This window comes from Microcaecilia unicolor, chromosome 7, assembly GCF_901765095.1.
Source record: "Microcaecilia unicolor chromosome 7, aMicUni1.1, whole genome shotgun sequence".
NCBI classification, from domain to species: domain Eukaryota; kingdom Metazoa; phylum Chordata; class Amphibia; order Gymnophiona; family Siphonopidae; genus Microcaecilia; species Microcaecilia unicolor.
Window position 1 is genome coordinate 115183013 of NC_044037.1, and position 26925 is coordinate 115209937.

The 26925-nt window shown below is 43.4% G+C and overlaps 1 protein-coding gene across 1 annotated transcript in view; it reads left to right on the forward strand.

Moving 5' to 3' along the window:
• The window catches only part of STK36 (serine/threonine kinase 36), a 385051-nt gene that overhangs the window by 52781 nt on the left and 305345 nt on the right, over positions 1–26925 (forward strand). Inside the window, exons 7-9 of the mRNA XM_030208993.1 lie at positions 15378–15471; positions 15707–15888; positions 16070–16299. Coding sequence (XP_030064853.1) covers positions 15378–15471; positions 15707–15888; positions 16070–16299 — 506 coding nt within the window. The remainder of the gene's footprint in view (positions 1–15377; positions 15472–15706; positions 15889–16069; positions 16300–26925) is intronic.

Here is a 26925-nt window from a genome sequence, read left to right on the forward strand (position 1 = left end):
TGGTTACTTCAAACATCACAGACACCCCATCAGCAGACAATCTTGCAAAATACTTCAATGAGAAAATTGTAAAGTTACGACTCACGATACCAATTAATTCCACCGATTACGTAAAATTCCTTGACTGTCTAGATCCAACCTCCGATGAGCATCCAGTAGATCGAACCTGGACAATCTTCAACACACTCTTGGATGATACCATCTCCCAAGCGATCAACAGGTTCGCCAAATCCCACTGCAAACTAGACATATGCCCCAACAACCTTATAAAATTCGCCCCTCAACGATTCATAACAGATCGCACGATACATTTAAATTACATGCTACAACACGGTCTCTTCCCAAAGGACAAAGGAAATATTCTTCTCACCCCAATACCTAAGGATTCAAAGATAAAAACAAGTGACTTAACCAACTACCGCCCGGTAGCATCCATCCCTTTGATAACCAAACTAATGGAAGATATGGTAACTAAAGAGAATCCACATATAGTGGAGAACTCAATAGATCCCACGGGCCGTGAAACAAGAAATAAAGAGGTGGGAAAAAAAGTCAGGCTATCCAAAGATGGAACCAATGTTTTTATGTAAAAAAACAAAATTTATTAATCTTTAAACAAATAATGATATAATAAGAACACATTAAAATTGACTCGACACAACGTTGTGTTTCGGCCGAAAGGCCTACATCAGGAGTCTATAAACATAAACAAACGGTAAATAAATGAATTAATTGGTAAATAAATTAAACATATGAAAATGTTGAAATAAATAATAATAACATACAAAAAGAATTATACTGAAAGAGGAACATATATAGATTATCAAAAAATTATATATTTAAAAAAACTATATATATATCACAAAATAATCTCAAAGAAATATATATATAATATATTATTTTTTTATTTGTGATATTGATATGTTGTTTTCATAATCTATATATGTTCTTCCTTCAGTATAATTCTGTTTGTATAATATTATCATTATTATATTATATATATATTTCTTTGAGATTATTTTTGTGATATATATATAGTTTTTTTAAATATATAATTTTTTGATAATCTATATATGTTCCTCTTTCAGTATAATTCTTTTTGTATGTTATTATTATTATTTCAACATTTTCATATGTTTAATTTATTTACCAATTAATTCATTTATTTACCGTTTGTTTATGTTTATAGACTCCTGATGTAGGCCTTTCGGCCGAAACACAACGTTGTGTCGAGTCAATTTTAATGTGTTCTTATTATATCATTATTTGTTTAAAGATTAATAAAATTTTGTTTTTTTACATAAAAACATTTGGTTCCATCTTTGGATAGCCTGACTTTTTTTCCCACCTCTTTATTTCTTAGATATGGTAACTAAACAACTCACCGACTACTTAAACAAATTCTCTATTCTTCATGACTCTCAATCAGGATTTCCGTCCAACCACAGCACTGAAACAGTACTAACTACTCTTCTAACTAAATTTAAACAAGCAATTGCAATGGGCAACAGTATACTTCTCCTGCAATTTGACATGTCCAGCGCATTCGACATGGTAAGCCATAAAATATTATTAAACATCTTAGAATACTTCGGAGTTGGAGGAAACGTTCTTAGCTGGTTCAGAGGTTTCCTAACCGCAAGAACATACCAAGTGAAATCTAATTCGAATACATCAGCTCTATGGAAACCTGAATGCGGAGTTCCCCAAGGATCACCACTCTCACCGACTCTCTTTAACCTAATGATGACACCTCTGGCCAAATCGTTATCTAACCGAGGCCTCAAACCATACATAAAGGCAGATGATGTCACGATCTACATACCGTTCAAACATGATCTAAATGAAATCACTAATGACATCAACCACAGCTTCCAAATCATGAACTCATGGGCAGATGCATTTCAATTAAAACTTAATGCTGAAAAAACACAATGTCTCATCCTCTTATCACAACATAACATAAGTAAATCCACTACTATAATCACACCAAACTTCTCCCTCCCCGTCTCAGACAGCCTGAAAATTCTTGGAGTTACCATTGACCGAAATCTCACACTAGAAAGCCATGTGAAGAATACAACAAAGAAAATGTTCCACTCAATGTGGAAACTCAAAAGAGTAAAACCTTTCTTCCCAAGGGATATATTTTGCAGACTGGTACAATCAATGGTGCTAAGTCACCTAGACTACTGCAATGCACTCTACGCTGGCTGTAAAGAACAAATCATCAAGAAACTTCAAACAGCCCAAATCACTGCAGCCAGACTCATATTTGGTAAAACAAAATACGAAAGTGCCACACCCCTAAGAGAAAAACTACACTGGCTCCCACTTAGGTAACGTATTACGTTCAAGGTTTGTACCCTGATTCATAAAATCATTTACGGAGATGCCCCGGTCTACATGTTAGACCTCATAGACTTTACCACCAAGGAACACTAAAAGATTTTCACGTACATTCCTGAATCTTCACTTCCCTAGTTGCAAAGGACTAAAATACAAATTAACACATGCATCCAGCTTTTCCTACATAGGCACGCAGCTTTGGAATGCGTTACCACTTGATGTGAAAAAAATGCGTGACCTAATCAACTTTCGGAAATCACTGAAGACCTACCTCTTCAACAGAGCATACCACAACGATCCATCATTTGAACTTTAGTGCATTACTGCATTAATTGTTATTCCGATTGTGATCTCTTTTTACCTGATGCTTTATTCCACTATGTTACCCATATTCTTATGTAATTACTAATTGTATCTTTTACTCTGCTTTGGCGATAACCATGGCGGAACAATGTAAGCCACGTTGAGCCTGCAAATAGGTGGGAAAATGTGGGATACAAATGCAACAAATAAATAAATATATGTTATATTGGGATGAGATTGTGAGACTATCCTGCTTATAATCGAAATAGAAAAACGCCTATATTGTGACCCAAATCGGGAGATAGACGTTTATCTCACAAAAGCGAATAAAGCTGTATAATCGAAAGCCGAATTTGGACGTTTTCAACTGCACTCCGTCGCGGATGCGGACAAAGTTGATGGGGGCGTGTCGAAGGCGTGGTGATGGCGGAACTGGGGCCTGGTTATCGGCCGATCAGAGGTGGGCGCCTTTCGCCAATAATGGAAAAAAAATATGCGTTTAGCTAGAATTTAGGGCACTTTTCCTGGACCCTGTTTTTCCACAAATAAGGCCCCAAAAAGTGCCCTAAATGACCAGATGACCACTGGAGGGAATCGGGGATGACCTCCCCTGACTCCCCAGTGGTCACAAACCCCCTCCCACCACAAAATATGCCGTTTCACAACTGTTTATTTTCACCCTCAAATGTCATACCCACCTCCCTGGCAGCAGTATGCAGGTCACTGGAGCAGTTATTAGGGGGTGCAGTGGACTTCAGGCAGGTGGACCGAGGCCCATCCCTCCCCTACCTGTTACAATTGTGCTGCTTAATGCTTATTAGTCGTCCAACCCCCCAAACCCACTGTACCCACATGTAGGTGCCCCCCTTCACCCCTTAGGGCTATAGTAATGGTGTAGACTTGTGGGCAGTGGGTTTTGAGGGGGATTTGGGGGGCTCAACACACAAGGGAAAGGTGCTATGCACCTGGGAGCTCTTTTACCTTTTTTTTTTTATTTTGTAAAAGTGCCCCCTAGGGTGCCCGGTTGGTGTCCTGGCATGTGAGGGGGGACAGTGCACTACGAATCCTAGCCCCTCCCACGAACAAATGCCTTGGATTTATTCGTTTTTGAGCTGGGCGCTTTCATTTTCCATTATCGCTGAAAAACAAAAACGCCCAGCTCACAAATTGTCGAATAAAACATGGACGTCTATTTTTTTCGAAAATACGGTTTGGTCCGCCCCTTCACGGACCCGTTCTCAGAGATAAACGCCCATGGAGATAGATGTTTTCGTTCAATTATGCCCCTCAATGTGTTTTTTCTGTATTGAGTTTTAGTTGGAATGCGTTTGCCCATGAGTCCATGATGTTCAGACTGAGCTTGATTTTATTGATGATTTCTGTCAGGTCGTGTTTGTAGGGGATATATATTGTGACGTCATCTGCATATATGAATGGGTTGAGGCCTTGGCTGGCTAAGGACTTGGCTAGTGGGGTCATCATGAGGTTGAAAAGGATCGGTGATAGTGGTGATCCTTGCGGTACTCCTCAGTCTGGTTGCCAAGGTGATGATATGTTTGTGCTATCTTTCACTTGATAGGTTCTAGTGTTTAGGAAGCCCTTAATCCATTTAAGTATGTTTCCGCTGATTCCGAAGTAGTCAAGGAGTCTTAGTAGTATGTTATGATTGACCATGTCGAATGCGCTGGACATGTCAAATTGTAAAAGTATGCTTTTACCTATATCTATTTCCTGCTTGAATTTGGTTAAGAGGGTAAGTAGTACTGTTTCGGTGCTGTGTAAAGGGCGGAATCATGATTGTGATTCGTATAGTATAGTGAATTTATCTAAGTATTGATTAATTTGTTTGGTTACCAAGCCTTCCATTAGTTTGACTACCAATGGGATGGATGCTACTGGACGATAATTGGTGATGTCATTTGTTTTTTTTCTTGGTGTCCTTTGGTATTGGGGTGAGTAAGGTGTTGCCATTTTCTTTAGGGAAGGTTCCTTGTTGAAGCATGAAGTTTAAATGGGATGTGAGGTGTGTTATGAAGCGATGGGGGGAAGATTTTAGTAGGTAGCTGGGACAGGTATCCAGTTGGCAGTGGCTGTTGGAGTATCTCTTGATCGCCTGGGTAACTATGTCGGTGGTGAGAGCAAATTTTGTCCAAATACGGTCCGCTGGGTATTCAGATATCTTACACTGTTACTTCTTAGTTGTTGTGTGTAATTTACTGATAGATGCAGTAACATCAGTAATTCCATAGCATACCTCCAGAGCAGTCCAGATGCATAGCTTATGCACTCCTACCAGCAGATGTGACTGAAACAACTGGCTTGAAGCAGCCATCAAACACCCTGTTCAGCCCTACCTCTTTCAGTATTTGCACAGTCTCCAGCAGATGATAGATATGATTCTTGTGCAGTCCTGGTTCTGGTAGGCCAAAAAAAAAAAAGGCAAAGAAGGATATTTTCAAAAAAGGTGAATATCTTGTGAGGCAGAAGTTGGGTTCTGTCCTAGATGGTACCTCAGGCGAGCTACATCAAGGCAGCTGGTGAACTTTGTTGCAGCTTGGGAGAATGTGCCTCAGCTTTCCCCCAGGGTGCATTGGAGAGAACTTTGAGAATCATTAGGAGACACTGGCAGCAAACAAATAAAAAAGAAAAGCAAAAGCAATTCAGGTGATATCCAGTGGGAGCAGAGAGAATAGCTGTTAGAGGCTGAGATGTGCTTCCTTTGGATGTCAAGTGTAGATGCAGAAGGACCTTTGTGAGAAGAGGGGGTGCTGGAAGCGAGTACTGGCCAGCAAGAGAACGTAAGAACATATAAGTAGCCGTACTGGCTCAGACCAATGGTCCATCTAGCCCAGTATCCTGTTTCCAACAGTGGCCAAACCAGGTCACAAGTACCAGGTAGAAACCCAAATCGTAACAACATTCCATGTTACAAATCCCAGGGCAAGCAGTTGCTTCCCCATGTCTGTCTCAATAGCAGACTATGGACTTTTCCTCCAGGAACTTGTCCAAACTTTTTTTAAACACAGATATGCTAACCTCCGGCAGAGAGTTCCAGAGCTTAACTGTTCGTTGAGTGAAAAAATATTTCCTCCTGTTTGTTTTAAAAATATTTCTATGTAACTTCCTTGAGTGTCCCCTACTCTTTGCAGTTTTGGAACGAGCAATAAATTGATTTATTTCTACTACACTACTCTGTATTTTGTAGATCTCAATCATATCTCCCCTCATCTGTATCTTTTCCAAGCTGAAGAGCCCTGATCTCTTTTAGCCTTTCGTTATACGAGATGAGTTCCACCCCCTTTATCATTTTGGTCACTATTCTTTGAACCTTTTCTAGTTCCGCTTTTTTGAGATATGGAGACCAGAACTAAATGCAGTACTCAAGATGTGGTCGCACCATGGAGCGATACAAAGGTATTATAGTATTTTCGGTCTTATTCACCGTTCCTTTCCTAATAATTCCTAGCATCCTGTTTGTTTTTTGTCTTCCGTCGCACACTGAGCAGAAGATTTCAGCATATTGTCTACAACACCACCTAGATCTTTTTCTTGGGTGCTGACCCCCAAGGTGGGCTCTAGTATCAGGTAACTATGATTCGGATTATTCTTTCCAATGTGCCTCACCTTGCATTTGTCCACGATAAATTTGATCTGCCATTTGGATGCCCAATCTTCGAATTTCCTAAGGTCTTCCTGCAATATTTCACAGTCTGTGTGTGTTTTAACAACCTTGAATAGTTTTGTGTCATCTGTAAATTTAATTACCTCACGCGTCGTTCTGATTTCCTTATCATTTATAAATATGTTAAATAGCACTGGTCCCAGTACTGATCCCTGCGGCACTCCACTGTTCACCCTTCTACATTGAGAGAAATGACCATTTAATCCTACCCTCTGTTTTCTGTCCAATAACCGATTCCTAATCCACACCGGAACTTTGCCACCTATCCCATGACTCTTTAATTTTTTCAGGAGTCTCTCATGAGGAACTTTATCAAAAGCTTTCTGAAAATCTAGATACACTACATCATCAGCGTCACATTGGCCACCCTTCAATCTTCAGGTACTATGGACAATTTTAATGACAGGTTACATATTACTAACAGCAGATCAGAAATTTCATGCGTGAGTTCTTTGAGTACCATTAGATGTATTCCATCCAGTCCAGGTGATTTACTACTCTTTAATTTGTCAATTTGACTCAGTACATCTTCCAGGCTCACCAAGATTTCTTCTAGTTCCTCCACATCATCACCCTTGAAAACCATTTCTGGTACAGGCAGATCTCTTACATTTTCTTCCATAAAGACCGAAGCAAAGAATTCATTCAGTTTCTCTGCTATGGCTGTGTCCTCCCTGAGTGCCCCTTTTACTCCTTTGTGATCTAACGGTTCCACAGATTCCCTCGCAAGCTTTCTGCTTCTGATATACCTGTAAAAGAAGTTACTGTGAATTTTAGCCTTTGTGGCAAGTTTCTCTTCATATTGTCTTTTAGCCTTCTTTATTAATGCGTTGTATCTGACTTTTTCCATTCTTTAAAGGACAATCTTTTGGCTGTAATAGGCTCTTTTACTTCACCTTTTAATCATGCTGTTTGTTGTTTTCTCTTCTTTCCACTTTTGCAAATGCATGGAATGCATCTGGTCTGGGCTTCCAAGATGGTATTTTTTGAATAATGTCCACGCCTGATGTAGTGTCCTAACCTTAGCAGCCGATCCTTTTCACTTCTTTTTAACCGTTTTCCTCATTTTCTTTATAGTCGCCCTTTCAAAAATTAAATGCAGCTACAGTAGATTTCCTTTGCGGGTTCATCCCAGATAGTAGGTCAAACTTGATCATGTTACGATCACTGTTTCCCAGGGGACCCAACATTGCCACCTCTCACACTATGTCCTGCATGCCACCAAGGACCAGATCCAAAATGTCTCCCCCTCTTGTCGCTTCCTGGACCAGTTGCTCCAAGAAGCAGTTGTTCATTACATCTAGAAATTTTATCTCCCTTGCACTCCCTGATGTAATATTTATCCAGTTAATATTGGGGTGATTGAAATCACCCGTTATTATAGTGTTGCCCAATTTGCCAGCTTTCCTGATCTCTGTATACATTTCTTCATCTGTCTGTTTGTTGTGTCCTGGCAGACAGTAGTACAGCCCTACAGGAATACTCCTTCCATTCACACACGGAATTCCTATCCATAATGATTCCACACTGCTATCTGTTTCATGTGGAATGTTTATTTTATTTGACTCAATTCCCTGTTTAACATATAGCATAAGCCTCCCCACCCCCTCCAATTTGATCCTCTCTATCATTGCGATACAATTTATACCCTGTTAACACAGTGTTCCATTGATTGTCTTCTTTCCACCAAGTCTCTGAGATGCCTATTATATCTACTTCATCATTTAGTGCTATATACTCTAACTCTCCTATCTTATTTTTTAGGCTTCTAGCATTTGTATACAGGCACTTCAGCTTGTGTTTTTCCCTTGGATCTACAAGCTGCTTAGAAGTTGAAGGGGATAATGTGCATTCTTTATCCTGCTTTCTCATTAAGCACACCTGGCTTACTTTCAGCATTGTTGAAACCTCTCTACTGGGATTCCTTAAATGTCCTGTTTCAGTAGTATTCTTCAAGGATACTCCACACTGATCCACACACTCCTGGGTGACTGTCGGCTTTCCCCCCAATTCTAATTTAAAAGCTGGTCTATCTCCTTTTTAAAAGTTAGCGTCAGCAGCCTGGATCCATCCCGGTTGAGGTGGAGCCCATCCTTTCGGAACAGTCTCCCCCATTCCCAGAATGTTGCTCAGTTCCTAACAAATCTAAATCCCTCATCCCTGCACCATCATCTCAACCACACATTGAGACTTTGGAGCTCTGCCTGCCTTTTCATTCCTGCTTATGGAATGGGGAGCATTTTTGAAAATGCTACCCTGGAGGATCTGGACTAGCTTTCTACCTAAGAGCCTAAATTTGGCTTCCACAGTGGCCCGGGCAGCATGGCTTCACAGGATAGGTCGTTGTGCTGTCAGTTATACGGCTGCCATTGTATGGGACTGTCAGTTGGTGGAAGATGTTATGTTGCTGCCCAGGGTGACCAGTTTGCTGGTACAGGGACAAGTTTGTATGCCAATTTCTTTGCTTTAGTGTCTCCAGACCAGTCCAGTACCCTCCTTTTCATCTGGATTTTAGCCATTGAAGTAGAAGAAGAGCAAGGCATTACTTAGGTATGAACATGATATTGGGGAGGCGGGGGGCAGCTGTTGTTGTTCTTTGATGTCTGCCCCAGTGGATACAATTTTCTCCATCTCTTATGAATGGCTTCTGATTGCCAAGAATTTGTTTACTTGTCTACTGTGGCATGTTCCCTATTTCAAGAGTTTTATGTTCTTGGTTCCTGGGGTTGAAATTGCATTCTTTCATGTGAAAATACTGACAGAGGCAAGGCTGCACAGGCTACTTGTAGGCTGCTTCAAGCCACTTGTTCTCAGTTTCCATCTGCTGGTAGGAGTAAATAACCCATGCATCTGAACTGGTCTGGAGGGACTTAAAGAAAGAAAATTAGCAAGTAAGATCTAATTTCTCATGGAAAGGGTGGTGAATGCCTGGAACGTCCTTCTGGTGAAGGTGATTGGGGACGAAAACAATGACCGAATTCAAAAAGGCATTGGCCTCGATGATCAGAAGCAAACACTTGAGCTAGAGACTATTAGCACTGTACTAGTGACCGCATTTGCTCCCACCACATGATGAGAGTCGGCGAATGCATGAGACAATGAGCTTGCCGGCTCTGAGTGCAAGTAGCATGCAAATGCATTCTAAATAGGGCGTTAGCTATTCCTTCTCAATACTGAGTGGGCAATGCACCAAACAAGACGCTGCTGCTATGGCAAACCCTACACCAGCTTGGAGCAGGCATTAGGGTTTGCAGAGCATTGGGGAAGAATGAGGAGCCCTGTCCAACATGCATCTGCATTCTTGCAGGCCTCCTATCCCACCCTGGACAGAAGCCTCTGCAACTCCAAACTCCTCCCTCCCGGACAGAGAGGGCTGGAGGTTCGGTGGGCCTCCAGCTCTGCAGTCCCCCTCCAGGTGGTCTAGCACTCCCTCCTTATTCCAGCACTACCTCAAAAATGACGGCGTCCTGTCATGCCCAGTGCATTCTAGGATATACTGAGCGGTGCTTCCCTACCATATATGGGATAACTCCCTTATATTTTAGGGGAGCCCTGCCTAGCACATCCCAGGATGCAGTGGCAGGGTGCCACAATTTTGGAGGCGGCGCTGGAATGAGAAGGGAGTGCTACTACCTCCTTTGTCTTCAAGGATAAGGGAGCGAGGTTTGGGGGGAGGCGCTAGACCACTTGGGGGACTGGAGTGTCACCAAAGTCAGGGATAGTGAGCCCATGGACTGCAGCCGGAGCTGAGGCAGATAAGTCACCTGGGCTGGCACAAGGCAGGTGTCAAAACAAGCACAGGCAAGACTGGACTAGACAAGACAGGCCTAGAATAAGCCAGGAGACTAGACAAAGCAAGACAGACAAGACATGGACCGGATCCAGACGAGGCAAGGAAAACAAAGCAAAGGGGCTAGAACTGGTACCCAGACAGGACAAGGCAAGACTCAGAACTGGATTAAAATTGGGTCCAGAAAAGTGCAAGAACAGGACAAGGCAAGGACTGGATCCGGACACAACTAGCCCCCTCCCTGCCCGTCTTCAAGTCTTTGCTTAAAGCCCACCTCTTCAATGCTGCATTCGGCACCTAACCCTTACCGTTCAGTGAATCCAGACTGCCCCAATTTGACTGCCCCTATCGGACCGACCATTCACTTGTCTATTAGATTGTAAGCTCTTTGACTGTCTCTCTTTGTTAAATTGTACAGTGCTGCGTAACCCTAGTAGCGCTCTAGAAATGTTAAAGTAGTAGTAGTAGTAGTAAAGCAAGGCTAGACACAAAACATGGCAGGAGCTAGGCAACAAGAACAAGCAGAAGCAAAACTATACAGAAACAGGCTGGACTTGGCTAGAACAGGATTCAGGAACAGGCTTGGCTTGGCTAGAACAGGATTCAGAAGCAGGCTTCGCTGGAACCGGATTCAGGAACGGACTTGGCTTGGCAACTGGAACCAGATTCAGAGACAGACTTGGCTTGGCAACTGGAACAGGATACAGGAACGAATTTGGCTTGGCAACTGAAACAGGATTCAGGGACAGACTTGGCTAGCAGAATGCAGGAACAGAGCTTGGCTTTAACTGAAAGCAGGAACAGAGCTTGGCTTTAGCAGAAAGCAGGAACAGAGCTTGGCTTTAGCAGAAAGCAAGAACAGAACTTAGCTTTAGCAGAAAGCAGGAACACAGCTTTAGCAAATGTCATAAGCAGGGCTAGACTGAAAGCAGGAGCCAAGGGTAGAGTCAAACTGTTACAGACACCAAGAGCAGGGTGTGGCTCTAGAGCCAGGCTTTCAGGAGCAAAGTTCAAAAGCAAGACACACAAAAATAAAGCATTCAAGTACAAGACTCATAGAAACACAGAACAGTCCTTCAGGGGCAAGATCACAGGAACAAAGCCAGGCTGGAATCAAAGCATGCAGGAACAAAGCCAAGCAGAAACTGATCTAAACAGGGAACACAAAGACAAGGTTAAAAGACCTGTTGCAAAGGCATGAGAGTTCCAAGGTGCTTATAAAGGATGTCATAACTTGGGATGAGGCTTGAGTAGACTGCAATGAGGCTTAGATTGCAGGAGCACCAGGCAGCAGATGCATCAAAGTAGGAACAAAGCAGTCCAGAGAAGCCACAGAGCCAGATCACTGGAAAAAGGGTGTCTGGACGCAGGGGCACGGCCACAGCCGTGACATGAAGGGCTGGAGGTCCGCCAAACCTCCTGCTCTCTAGCCCTCTCTGTCTGGTGGTGTGGGGTTCAGGGGTCTGAAGTTCCACTGGACCTCCAGCCCCTTGCGTTCATATGTTTGACAGGTCCGGGCTTTTTTTTGACAGTCTGGACCTGTCAAACAACTTCTGCGGGAGGATTGTGCCTTTGGCGCATGCCGAGGTACAATCCTCCCACAGAAGTCCCCCCTTGATCAAAACTACTAGCGTGCATAAATTTGCATGCCATTAGTTTTTTATCATCAGGGCTTTAATTCCCCGAGCTGTTCTGGAGCTAATTTTTCAGTGCTGTTCAGAACAGCCTATATATTTATTTGTTACATTTGTATCCCACATTTTCCCACCTATTTGCAGGTTCAATGTGGCTTACATAGTACTGTAAAGGCGTTCGCCAATTCCGGTATGAACAAATACAGTAATGCTGTGGTAGAATAAGGTTCGTGTGCACAGACACATTAGGGAATTGTAGAGAGGAAGAGCTATTATATGTCCATTACGAGCTTTGGTTTCGTTGTGTTGCAGGGTACAGGCATTTAAGTTGGGTCGGTAGGGTATGCCTTTTTGAATAGGTTAGTTTTTAATGATTTCTGGAAGTTTAGGTGATCATAAGTTGTTTTCACGACTTTTGGTAATGCGTTCCATAGTTGTGTGCTTATGTAGGAAAAGCTGGATGCATAGGTTGATTTGTATTTGAGTCCTCTGCAGCTTGGGAAGTGGAGATTTAGGTATGTTCATGTTGATCCTGTTGTGTTTCTGGTTGGTAGGTCTATGAGGTCTGTCATGTATCCCGGGTCTTCGCCGTAGATAATTTTATGAACCAGGGTGCAGATTTTGAAGGTAATACATTCTTTGATTGGTAGCCAGTGCAGTTTTTCTTGGAGGGGTTTGGTGCTTTCGAATTGCGTTTTTCCAAATTTAAGCCTGGCTGCTGTGTTTTGAGCAGTCTGAAGTTTCTTTATAATTTGTTCTTTGCATCCTGCATAAATTCCGTTGCAGTAGTCTACATGGCTTAGTACCATTGATTATATCAAGTTGCAAAATGTTTCCCTCGGGAAGAATGGTTTCACACGTTTGAGTTTCCACATTGAGTGGAACATTTTCTTTGTTGTAGATTTCACTTGGTTCTCTAGTGTGAGGTTACGGTTGATTGTAACACCGAGAATTTTCAGGCTGTCAGAGATAGGGAGGGTATAATCTGGGGTGTTTATGTTTGTGGGTTTGTTCGTAATGTATTTGGATGAGAGGATGAGACAGTGTATTTTTTCTGTGTCCATGATATTCAAGCTGAGCTTGATTTCGTTGGTGATTTCTGTCAGATCACGTTTGTAAGGAATGTATATTGTGACATTGTCTGCATAGATGAAAGGGTTAAGGCCTTGGTTGGATAAGGATTTGGCTAGTGGGGTCATCATTAGGTTGAAAAGGATCGGTGATAGTGGTTAGTGGTGATCCTTGAGGTACTCCACATTGTGCTTTCCACGATGGTGATATGTTTGAGTTTGATTTCACTTGATATGTTCTAGTGGTTAGGAAACCCTTGATCCAACTAAGTATGTGTCCGCCAATCTAGTAATCTAGGAGTCTTAGTAGTATTTTATGGTTTACCATGTCGAACGCACTGGACATGTCGAATTGGAGGAGAAGTATGCTTTTGCCTGTTGCTATTTCCTGCTTGAATTTGGCTAGGAGGGTAATTAGTACTGTTTCAGTGCTATGGAGGGAGCGAAATCCTGATTGTGATTCATGTAATATTGTGAATTTGTTTATATACAGTGGTGGAAATAAGTATTTGATCCCTTGCTGATTTTGTAAGTTTGCCCACTGACAAAGACATGAGCAGCCCATAATTGAAGGGTAGGTTATTGGTAACAGTGAGAGATAGCACATCACAAATTAAATCCGGAAAATCACATTGTGGAAAGTATATGAATTTATTTGCATTCTGCAGAGGGAAATAAGTATTTAATCCCTCTGGCAAACAAGACCTAATACTTGGTGGCAAAACCCTTGTTGGCAAGCACAGCGGTCAGACGTCTTCTGTAGTTGATGATGAGGTTTGCACACATGTCAGGAGGAATTTTGGTCCACTCCTCTTTGCAGATCATCTCTAAATCATTAAGAGTTCTGGGCTGTCGCTTGGCAACTCGCAGCTTCAGCTCCCTCCATAAGTTTTCAATGGGATTAAGGTCTGGTGACTGGCTAGGCCACTCCATGACCCTAATGTGCTTCTTCCTGAGCCACTCCTTTGTTGCCTTGGCTGTATGTTTTGGGTCATTGTCGTGCTGGAAGACCCAGCCACGACCCATTTTTAAGGCCCTGGCGGAGGGAAGGAGGTTGTCACTCAGAATTGTACGGTACATGGCCCCATCCATTCTCCCATTGATGCGGTGAAGTAGTCCTGTGCCCTTAGCAGAGAAACACCCCCAAAACATAACATTTCCACCTCCATGCTTGACAGTGGGGACGGTGTTCTTTGGGTCATAGGCAGCATTTCTCTTCCTCCAAACACGGCGAGTTGAGTTCATGCCAAAGAGCTCAATTTTTGTCTCATCTGACCACAGCACCTTCTCCCAATCACTCTCGGCATCATCCAGGTGTTCACTGGCAAACTTCAGACGGGCCGTCACATGTGCCTTCCGGAGCAGGGGGACCTTGCGGGCACTGCAGGATTGCAATCCGTTATGTCGTAATGTGTTACCAATGGTTTTCGTGGTGACAGTGGTCCCAGCTGCCTTGAGATCATTGACAAGTTCCCCCCTTGTAGTTGTAGGTTGATTTCTAACCTTCCTCATGATCAAGGATACCCCACGAGGTGAGATTTTGCGTGGAGCCCCAGATCTTTGTCGATTGACAGTCATTTTGTACTTCTTCCATTTTCTTACTATGGCACCAACAGTTGTCTCCTTCTCGCCCAGCGTCTTACTGATGGTTTTGTAGCCCATTCCAGCCTTGTGCAGGTGTATGATCTTGTCCCTGACATCCTTAGACAGCTCCTTGCTCTTGGCCATTTTGTAGAGGTTAGAGTCTGACTGATTCACTGAGTCTGTGGACAGGTGTCTTTCATACAGGTGACCATTGCCGACAGCTGTCTGTCATGCAGGTAACGAGTTGATTTGGAGCATCTACCTGGTCTGTAGGGGCCAGATCTCTTACTGGTTGGTGGGGGATCAAATACTTATTTCCCTCTGCAGAATGCAAATAAATTCATATACTTTCCACAATGTGATTTTCCGGATTTAATTTGTGATGTGCTATCTCTCACTGTTACCAATAACCTACCCTTCAATTATGGGCTGCTCATGTCTTTGTCAGTGGGCAAACTTACAAAATCAGCAAGGGATCAAATACTTATTTCCACCACTGTAAGTAAGTTGTTTGGTTACATGCTTTCCATCAGTTTGACCACCAGTGGAATTGATGCTACTGGGCGGTAGTTAGTGATTTCGTTTGATTTTTTTCTTGGGATCTTTTGGTATTGGGGTGAGTAGGATGTTGCCATTTTCCTTAGGGAAGAGAATGGGATCAAAGCAAAACAAATGACTTTCACATTTCAAAAGAGACATAGAGGGTGTAACCTGCACAGAGCAGCACGGAACAGCAGGTTCAATCCCCAACAAAGGCATATTGAAGGTATGACTAGCTGCTTCGCTGCACAGACTAGATGGATCATGCTGGTCTTTATCTGCAATATGCTACTATATTATAATATCTTTTTGGTATAAGAGATGTAATTTTATTCTGGCTGGCTGGTTCATAGCTTCTGTATAATAAGTTAATATGTTTTGTGCATAGTAGCTCATAGTATAAAAATGCTTTAATTCTTCCTCAGAGTTTTCTCCAAGGTTTATTAACAAAGGATCCCCGACAGAGACTGTCTTGGCCAGACCTGCTGTACCATCCTTTCATTGCTGGCAGAGTCACCAGTGAGTCCTAGCAGCTCATTGTTATATCTTCTTCTTGTCTACCAGTCATGTTTGCAATAAATTTTCCCTTTTTTCTCTCTCTGTCTTTTTCAGCCCTTTTTTCTGTTATTTACTTGTTAACTCTTTCTCTTTTTATTCTTTCTCTTTCTACTTCTGTCTCTCTCACTGTTTTTTTTATCGCATAATCCATGCAGATATTTTTGTAATCCTTATTCTCTGTTTTCCTTTACTAAAGTCATTGATGATACAGCAGAGCACGGGATTGAAAATCCATTCACTACCCAGTTGCCTCCAGAGCAGCAGCAGTTGAAGGAGACCCAAACCCACTCCCTGGCTCCAAAGAGTGGTCAGTCTAAGATCCTTAGCAAAGCCCGGCAAAGAATGGCCCAAGAGGCCAAGAAAAAGATGATGACAGAGGTGAGAGGTCACATAGCATGGCATGGGAGAGTCTTAGTGCAGAAGTGGGAGGCTGCAGACAGTAATCATGACACTAGGGTATTCAGCACAATAATGTAGGAGAGTGACTGTGGCTCTTTAAACTGCACAGCTGCCCAGTGTGGGTATGTCCAACAAAGTATCCTTGTGTATTTATTCTCAGAAAGCACTGAAGGCAGATGCTCCGTCTGAAGAAGAAGCTGGAAATGGAAAGCTAGCAGCAGTCAAAATCATGAGACAACCTAGGCTCCAGTCTAAGCAGACAACTGAGGAAATACCCCCAAGAGAAAGCAAGTTGAAGACAGCTGTGAGGCATACAGCTGAAGATGAGCCAGGGATAGAAAAAGGTGGCAAGAATGGATGGGAAATGAATCTTTCTCCACCAACACCAAGGTGAGGAGGGAAGGGAGAGGATCATTTTTGTCATAGAGAATAAGAGTCTTTCTATCTCTTATAGCTATCTGTCTCCCTTTTGGAATTGTTTCAGTTTTTTTAGCTAGAATCTGCCTCCATTCTGGACATCTGTTTCAATCAGGACCTGCCTCAGTTAGGGCCGTAGCTTCTTAAGCTTTGATTCACAACTACGTGGGATTTCCCACATCTTTATCCCCCTATCTTTCCTTCTTTATAATTAGGGCTTTTATTCCTAGGTTCTTGTAAAATGTAAATCAGCATTTTTTGGCATTTTCATACTACAGGTGCCCAGTGGCGTACCAAGGGGGGGCGGTGGGGGCGGTCTGCCCCGGGTGCACGCCGCTGGGGGGGGTGCCAAGTGCCGGTCAGCGTCGTTCGTTTCCATGCTCCCTCTGCCCCGGAACAGGAAGTAACCTGTTCCGGGGCAGAGGGAGCAAGGAAACGAACGATGCTGACTGGCGCGCGGCACCCCCCCCCCCCCCAGCAGCGTGCACCCGGGGGGGGGAGGGGGTTCTTTTGCCGGGTGGGGGGTGTCCTTTCGCCGGGGGGGGGGGGGGGGGGGCGCATCGGCGAACCGCCCCGGGTGTCAGCGCCCCTAGGAACGCCACCGCAGGTGCCATTCCTTGGTACCCTTTCCAGTGGAATCAAATATGCACATTTGTGTCACGTGGGAGTCAGTACAGAAAAGGCACAAAAACTGAGTGGATGATACAAGACAAGTCACGTGAAGGGTGAGAGAATACTAGGGGAAATAGTGCTTTTATCTGCCGTCATTTACTATGTTACTATCCAGCTTATAATCGAACGTGATCGCCGGCTATCTTCCAACACAAATCGGGAGATGGCCGGCGAGTTCTTAAAAGCGGCGAAATCGGTATAATTGAAAGCGACATTTTAGACAGCATCGCCGCTTTCCCGTCGCTTCGCCGGCAAAAGTTCAAGGGGGCGTGTCGGTAGATTAGCGAAGGCGGGACATAGGCAGGCATGGGCGTGGCTACCAGATGGCCGGCTTTCGCCGATAATGAACAAAAAAAAGCGGCGTTAAGCAGTATTTCGCCGGGTTTACTTGGTCCTTTTATTTTCACAACCAAGCCTCAAAAAGGTGCCCCAACTGACCAGATGACCACTGGAGGGAATGGGGGATGACCTCCCCATACTCCCCCAGTGGTCACCAAAACCAAAACCCCCTTCCATACTAAAAAAATAAAACTAAAAACCTTTTTTGCCAGCCTGTATGCCAGCCTCAAATGCCGTACCCACCTTCATGACAGCAGAATGTGTTGTATCCTCCGACAGCCTTTCCCTGGTTGCGATGTGGCTCTCGGGTGAGTGTGACACCTTTTCTGTTAGGTGCCCTGCAGAGTCACATTAGCAATGCATTGTGGTGGGTGTAGGGTACTGGGCTCTACTCCCATGGTGCTTTTCCCCCCTGCTAACTGGGTCAGAGTGTGCCCTGATTTGTTTCCTGTTGTAGTCCATGCGGTAGTGGCCATTTTTGTAAGCCAGTTTTAGTTCCCTTTCCTGTGTTACCCACGTTAGAGAACGTAGTTCTTACCTTGAATGGTGTTGAAAGAGGGCATTGTACACCATTGTGCCAGCTCTGACCTACTGCTAATCTTAGTACCAGGGGACTCTTCGCCAGTGGGGCACAACCTCTGATCTGCAGTTAACTGTGAGTAAACGTGGTTATTTCAAGAAAGGACTTCAGAGAGATTAGTCTTCAGGTGTGAACTGGTGTGCCAAATAGTTATACAGCAGCAATAAGTCCTAGAAGGCTGTATGCAGGTCCCTGGAGCAATTTTAGTGGGTGCAGTACATTTGTGGGTAGTGGGTTTGGGGGGCTCATCTCCCAAAGTAAGGGAGCTTTTCTGAAGTCCACCGCAGTGACCCCTAGGGTGGCTGGTTGGTGTCCTGGCATGTCAGGGGGGCCAGTGCACTAAAAATGCTGGCTCCTCTTACGGCCAAATACCTTGAATTTGGCCGGGGTTTGAGATGGCCGACATAACTTTCCATTATCGCTGAAAAACAAACCTGGCCATCTCAAACCCGGCGAACTCCATGGCATTTGGCCGGGCTAAACCGTATTATCGAAAAAAAAAGATGGCCGGCCTTCTTTTTCGATAATACGGTTCCAGCCAGCTGTAGCGCCGCCGCCAACATAGATCGCCGGCGATCTATTTGGCCGCCGACGTTCGATTATGCCCCTCCACGTTACTGTGTTTATTCAAAAAACTAGTAAAAAAGGCCCGTTTCGGTAAGAAATGAAACGGGCGCTAGCAAGGTTATCCCTCTCTCCCTCCCTTGCTCTCTCCCTCTGTCCCCTCCAAGTCCCAAGGCCCTTTCATCCCTTCCGATTTCCAGGCCCTCCCTCCCTCCCTCTCTCTCTCTCTCTCTCTCCCTCCCTCTCTCTCTCTCCTTCCCTCTGTCCCTCCCCCGAGTTCCAGTCCCCCCTCCTCTCTGTTTCACAGACACATCCTTGCCTCCACCCGCGGCCCTCCCCTCCCCAACACTGGACCCGCCCATCCCCCTATGTGCACGTCGCCCTCCCCCCCCTCCAAAATCACCAACCCCCCTCTGCTACCCCCCCCCCCCCCTTACTGGGGTCCCGGCGGCAGCAGTGAAGAGCCTCGTTAGTCTGCTGCCTTCCCTTCTCTTCGCTCTCAGCTCTGACGCTGGTCCCGCCCTCATTTCCTGTTTCCACAAGGGCGGGAAGAGCTGCGTCAGAGCTGAGAGCAAAGAGAAGGGAAGGCAGCAGACTCGCGAGGCTCTTCACTGCTGCCGCTGGGACCCCGGTAAGAGGGGGGTTGGTGATTTTGGAGGAGGGGGCGACGTGTACTTAGGGACGTCTCTGCCCGCTCCCGCTGTTCTTCAACGCGCGTCTCTCACTGGGATCGTAACCCCCTGCTGACGTCAGGCAAGCAGGGTTCTACTGCTGGCCAGTGATGTCAGCAGGTGGTTACGATCCCAGTGAGACTCTTTAGAATGTTCACATAGCAAATTATTATATTAGGTACCTATTTTAATTCTTTTACATCAGAGGTGTTTATCAGTTAAAAACCTAAAATTAGAAGCCAGATTTGTAATACAGCTATCTTAGCAAGTCATTGGTAGGGATTAAGTTAAAAGACTGGGTATATGGAGATATAAAGCATGTACACCAGGTCCTTCTTTGAGAAAGCCCACAAGGTGAAACAGGACCCCGTCGGATGGTGAAATAAAGATAAGTATTATATGCTACAAGACAAATTTATGAAAGAAAGATAAAGTTAAAATAAAAAATGGAGGTTTTTAGCCATTGAAGAGTTGACGTCCAGCGAGTCATAAAAAACATATTAATGACCAAGGACACGCAGAGGCTTTTTTCCTCCAAAAAATGAAACAATTAAAAAATAACAAATTAAAAATTTGTAAATTGAATTTGGGAAAACAGACGTTACCACAATCTAGTCACCATGTACATGTTTATGAAGTAATTTTTTGAGTTTAAGTGGTGGAGTTCTTTAGAATTTAAAGTGTTCATATATATTCATCACAAAAGCCATCAGTATTTCTTGTGCTCCAGTACAATTTACTCTTCCTTGGAAGCTCCTTGCCTCACTAATGGTTGGTATGCTTACTTTGCTGATGGTCCCTGGGTATTCAGAGGGCTCTTCCCAGCTTTTTTTTTTTTTTTTTAATGGCTTTCTTTTTTTTTTACTTCCAGAGGATTTAATGAGTGTCTTTTATCATTAAAATGTTTTCTGTCAGCATGGTATCAAAGCAATTTCTTTCAGTATTCTTGCCAAATTTTCTGCCATTGTTTTTTGGCAATGTGCTTGTTCGCCAGGCGTACAACTGATGCCGTTATGCTGTGTTATGAGATGCTTGTATTCCGTCAAGTCCCAGCAGTGGTTCAAAACAGATAACACAAAGAAAATGTAATTAAGTATAAAAAATAGTTAGTGATGTATTGAGTACCTTCTAAATAAATAGGTTTAAAGCTTTACAAAATAAAAATTAAGAATTTGAAGATATCAGTTCTGCAGGTATCGAGTTCCAAAGCGGAACAGCTTGATAACACATAGAATTTGTCAATATACTCTTATAACGAATAACGCAAAGGGAAAAATAATGTAACAGACATGACCTAGAAGTATGAGGAGTCTGTTTAACACTAGGAAGAAAAATAAAGATTTTTAATATTCTGGGGAAGAGCTATCAAAAATTATAAATATTATACATGCTAGTTTAAAAAATATGAAGCTGGATTGGGAGCCAATATAAATGAACCAACAATGGAATAACATGGTCAAATTTCTTAAGATGGAAAATCAGCTTGGCCACAGTATTCTGGAGAGTCTGAAGTTTTTGTTGAAGTTTAGATGTGACTATTGCATAAAGACTTTTACAGTCTTTTACAGTAGTCTAATGAGGGTAATATAAAATAAGAGCAAAATATTCTTCAGAGAAAAATAGACAAAGATGCTGGTGTTGTCTTAACTTGAAAAAGAAAACAACTTGATAACTTTATGTACTTGTGGCTCCAGAGAAAGCATAGAAGGGCATAATCAAACGGGGCGCCCAAGTTTTCCTGAGGACGTCCTCGCAGGACATCCTGGCGAAGGGGCGGGGAAACCCGTATTATCGAAACAAGATGGTCAGTCATCTTTTGTTTCGATAATATGGTTGGGGATGCCCAAATCTCAACATTTAGGTCGACCTTAGAGATGGTTGTCCCCGGTTTTCGGCGATAATGGAAACGGAGGACACCCATCTCAGAAACGACCAAATCCAAGCCCTTTGGTCGTGGGAGGAGCCAGCATTCGTAGTGCACTGGTCCCCCTCACATGCCAGGACACCAACCGGGCACCCTAGGGGGCACTGCAGTGGACTTCAGAAATTGCTCACAGGTGCATAGCTCCCTTACCTTGGGTGCTGAGCCCCCCAAAACCCACTACCCACAACTACAACACTACCATAGCCCTAAGGGGTGAAGGGGGCACCTACATGTGGTACAGTGGGTTTCTGGTGGGTTTTGAAGGGCTCACATTTACCACCACAAGTGTAACAGGTGTGGGGGGGGTCTGGGTCCGCCGGCCTGAAGTGCTCTGCAGTACCCACTAAAACTACTCCAGGGACCTGCATACTGCTGTTAGGGAGCTGGGTATGATATTTGAGGCTGGCAAAAAATATTTTTAAAGTTTTTTTTTTGTTAGGGTGGGAGGGGGTTGGTGACCACTGGGGGAGTAATGGGAGGTCATCTGGTCAGTTTGGCCACCTTTTTGAGGCTTGGTTGCAAGAAAAAATGAACCAACTAAAGTCGGCCAAATGCTCGTCAGCGACGCCCTTCTTTTTTCCATTATTGGCCGAGGACACCCATGTATTAAGCATTCCCACCTTCGCTATGCTTCTGACACGCCCCCATGAACTTTGGTCATCCCCGCGACGGAAAGCAGTTGAGGGCTCCCAAAATCAGCTTTCAATTATGCCGATTTGGGCAACCCTGGGAGAAGGACGCCCATCTCCCGATTTGTGTCGAAAGATGGGCGCCCTTCTCTTTCGAAAATAAGCCTGAGAGATGGGAAGGCGGTAGAACGAGAGGACATGAAATGAGATTGAAGGGGGGCAGACTCAAAAAAGATGTCAGGAAGTATTTTTTCACGGAGAGGGTGGTGGATGCTTGGAATGCCCTCCCGCGGGAGGTGGTGGAGATGAAAATGGTAACGGAATTCAAACATGCGTGGGATATGCATAAAGGAATCCTGTGTAGTAGGAATGGATCCTCAGAAGCTTAGCCAAAATTGGGTGGCGGAGCAGGTGGGGGAAGAGAGGTTGGTGGTTGGGAGGCGAGGCTAGTGGAGGGCAGACTTATACGGTCTGTGCCAGAGCCAGTGATGGGAGGCGGGACTGGTGGTTGGGAGGCAGGAAATACTGCTGGGCAGACTTGTACGGTCTGTGCCCTGAAAAAGGCAGGTACAAATCAAGGTAAGGTATACACATATGAGTTTATCTTGTTGGGCAGACTGGATGGACCATGCAGGTCTTTTTCTGCCGTCATCTACTATGTTACTATAGTGTCAAGAACACCTAAAATTTCAGAAGTCTTTCTATCTGTAAAGATAAACCGTCTGTTAAAGTTAAATCAATTGTAATATAATGGATTCGATGGCTTAACCATAAAAGTTTTGTCTTATTTCTATTAAGCTTCAAATCATGGTCTTTACATCTCTCTTCTAAAATGGTAACACATGTAGATATAAGTTAAACTGTGATTGTCCAAACTTCACTAACATATCATCCATATAGGAAAAAATTTGACATCCAAGTGAGCTAAATCCAATGTCAAAAGCAATCATATAAACATTATACAAGGTCGGTGAAAGTGGAGAGCATTGAGGAACCCAGCTGGTAGAGAACATATTGTTCATTTTAACTTTATAATGCATGCTATATAAAAATTCCTGAAACCAGTTCACAACTGGGCCCGTAATCCCCCCCCCCCCCAAAATTTAGAAAATAAAATAGTATGATCATCTGTATCAAAGGCCGCTGTCAGTTCGGACTATAATAGTATAAGGTCCTTGCCTCCTGCTAAGAAAGATTTGGCCTCTGCTATTAAGGTGTAAAGAAGATATTCTGTACTATGAGATGAGCGAAAACCAAACTATGAAGAACTGAGACAATTGTGGGAATATAAATAATCAGATAACAATTCCACAGTAACTGACTCCATCATTTTAGGAAGTAGTGGAATATTGACCTTGGATCTAAAACTAGAAGGTAGAGTAAGATCTAGACTAGCATTTTTCAAAATAGGTGTTGGAATGATGTTACCTAGTGGCCTTGGAAAACGTCCTGTTTCTAAAAGCAAATTTTAAAAATTTGTAAGCCACCTAATGGTAATGGTGCTTATAGTCTGCTAATCGCAAATCTAGGTTCAAATCCAATTACAAAATAATTCATGGTTAAAGAAATTTAAATCCAGTAGATACTAAAGAAAACCCTAATGATAGAGATAATAAATAGGATTGAGATTGCGGTGTCACTATTTTCCTTTAAATTTATTGAAATTGTTAAAGTAAAGGTATCTTCACTTATTCTAATCCCCCCAACTTTTGAGGTCTAAGGAAGCCATTGACGTATAATGTAAATGGAATATGTAAAATGTTTTCTTTTTTGGCTGTTTTTCACTTAACAGTGTATTTCTGTTTAAGTTTAATTTAAACTAATAAAAATTATGAAATAAAAAAAAAAAAAGAAAACCCTAATGAAGATTTTTTTTTAAACAAATAAGCCTTTAACTGTTTACAATATACCAAATATGATGAAATCATCCAAATCTTAACAGGCAAAGAGCACCAGGCTGAAACTGCTTGATAAGGAAATGAGACTGATTTATGTGCATAGTAAGTAAATTTATCGAGCAGTTTCTAGTTAGTACATAAGTACATAAGTAGTGCCATACTGGGAAAGACCAAAGGTCCATCTAGCCCAGCATCCTGTCACCGACAGTGGCCAATCCAGGTCAAGGGCACCTGGCACGCTCCCCAAACGTAAAAACATTCCAGACAAGTTATACCTAAAAATGCGGAATTTTTCCAAGTCCATTTAATAGCGGTCTATGGACTTGTCCTTTAGGAATCTATCTAACCCCTTTTTAAACTCCGTCAAGCTAACCGCCCGTACCACGTTCTCCGGCAACGAATTCCAGAGTCTAATTACACGTTGGGTGAAGAAACATTTTCTCCGATTCGTTTTAAATTTACCACACTGTAGCTTCAACTCATGCCCTCTAGTCCTAGTATTTTTGGATAGCGTGAACAGTCGCTTCACATCCACCCGATCCATTCCACTCATTATTTTATACACTTCTATCATATCTCCCCTCAGCCGTCTCTTCTCCAAGCTGAAAAGCCCTAGCCTTCTCAGCCTCTCTTCATAGGAAAGTCGTCCCATCCCCACTATCATTTTCGTCGCCCTTCGCTGTACCTTTTCCAATTCTACTATATCTTTTTTGAGATACGGAGACCAGTACTGAACACAATACTCCAGGTGCGGTCGCACCATGGAGCGATACAACGGCATTATAACATCCGCACACCTGGACTCCATACCCTTCCTAATAACACCCAACATTCTATTCGCTTTCCTAGCCGCAGCAGCACACTGAGCAGAAGGTTTCAGCGTATCATCGACGACGACACCCAGATCCCTTTCTTGATCCGTAACTCCTAACGCGGAACCTTGCAAGACGTAGCTATAATTCGGGTTCCTCTTACCCACATGCATCACTTTGCACTTGTCAACATTGAACTTCATCTGCCACTTGCACGCCCATTCTCCCAGTCTCGCAAGGTCCTCCTGTAATCGTTCACATTCCTCCTGCGACTTGACGACCCTGAATAATTTTGTGTCATCGACGAATTTAATTACCTCACTAGTTATTCCCATCTCTAGGTCATTTATAAATACATTAAAAAGCAACGGACCCAGCACAGACCCCTGCGGGACCCCACTAACTACCCTCCTCCACTGAGAATACTGGCCACGCAATCCTACTCTCTGCTTCCTATCTTTCAACCAGTTCTTAATCCATAATAATACCCTATCTCCGATTCCATGACTCTGCAATTTCTTCAGGAGTCTTTCGTGCGGCACTTTGTCAAACGCCTTCTGAAAATCCAGATATACAATATCAACCGGCTCCCCATTGTCCACATGTTTGCTTACCCCCTCAAAAAAATGCATTAGATTGGTGAGGCAAGACTTCCCTTCACTAAATCCGTGCTGACTTTGTCTCATCAGTCCATGTTTTTGTATATGCTCTGCAATTTTATTCTTAATAATAGCCTCCACCATCTTGTTACTCTTTCTAGATGTATTAAAAGGGTGATTACCAACTACAACCCTGATAGATTTAGGAGCAGCAAAAGTATAAGAAGGACTATGAGCTATAATTCCTCTAAATGGTAAAATATAAGGAGAAGGTTGAAATTGATTATAAGCATTTGCCCAACTTAACAAATACAAATAAAGAAGTGCCACATAATATATCTAAGCCATGATATATCTAAATTAATAAAAAATAAAGTTTCTATCACACCTAGTCACCTACTATAAACAGCAGCAATGCAACCCTGTATCGCCTAAAATTACTACTACTACTACGTATCATTTCTATAGCGGTACTAGACGTATGCAGCGTTGTACACTTGAACATGAAGAGACAGTCCCTGCTCGACAGAGCTTACAATCTAATTAGGACAGACAAACAGGACAAACAAGAGATAAGGGAATGAAAGTGAAGATGATAAAATAAGGGTTCTGAACAAGTGAATAAGGGTTAGGAGTTAAAAGCAGCATCAAAGAGGTGGGCTTATAGCTTAGACGGCCAGAGATGGAGCTTGACGTACTGGCTCAGGAAGTCTATTCCAGGCATATGGTGCAGCAAGATAAAAGGAACGGAGTCTGGAGCTAGCAGTGAAGGAGAAAGGTGCAGATAAGAGAGATTTACCCAGTGAACGGAGTTCCCGAGGAGGAATATAGGGAGAGATGAGAGTGGAGAGAGGTACTGAGGAGCTGCAGAGTGAATGCACTTATAGGTCAATAAGAGGAGTTTGAACTGTATGCGTAAATGGATAGGAAGCCAGTGAATTGACTTGAGGAGAGGGCTAATATGAGCATAACGACACTGGCGGAATATTAGTCATGCAGCAGAATTTTGAACAGATTGATGAGGAGAGAGATGGCTAAGTGGGAGACCTGTGAGAAGCAAGTTGCAATAGTCTAAGCGAGAGGTGATAAGAGTGTGGATAAGAGTGTGGATGAGGGTTCTGGTAGTGTGCTCAGAAAGGAAAGGGCAAATTTTGGTGATATTATAGAGAAAGAAACGACAGGTTTTAGCAGTTTGCTGAAAATTTATTTTTATTTTTATTTTTGTTACATTTGTACCCCGCACTTTCCCACTCATGGCAGGCTCAATGCGGCTTACATGGGGCAATGGAGGGTTAAGTGACTTGCCCAGAGTCACTAGGAGCTGCCTGTGCCTGAAGTGGGAATCAAACTCAGTTCCTCAGTTCCCCAGGACTAAAGTCCACCACCCTAACCACTAGGCCACTCCTCCACTGCAGAGAAGGAGAGGAAGGAGTTGAAGATGACCCCAAGGTTACGAGCTGATGAGACAGGAAGGATGAGTGTGTTATTCACAGAAATAGAGAATGGGGGAGGAGGAGAGGTTGATTTAGGGAGAAAGATAAGAAGCTCAGTCTTAGTCATGTTTAGTTTCAGATGGCGCTGAGACATCCAGGCAGCAATGTCAGACAGGCAGGCTGATAGTTTGGCCTTGATTTTGGCTGAGATTTCTGATGTGGAGAGGTAGATCTGGGAGTCATCAGTGTAAAGATGATACTGAAAACCATGGGATGAGATCAGAGTACCAAGGGAAAAAGTATAGATGAAGAAAAGAAGAGGTCCCAGGACAAATCCCTGAGGTACACCAACTGACAGTGGGATAGAAGTAGAGGCGGATCCACTAGAGTATACACTAAAGGTACACTGGGAGAGATAAGAAGAAAACCAGGAAAGAACAGAACCCTGAATCCAAGTGAGGACAGCGTATCAAGGCTG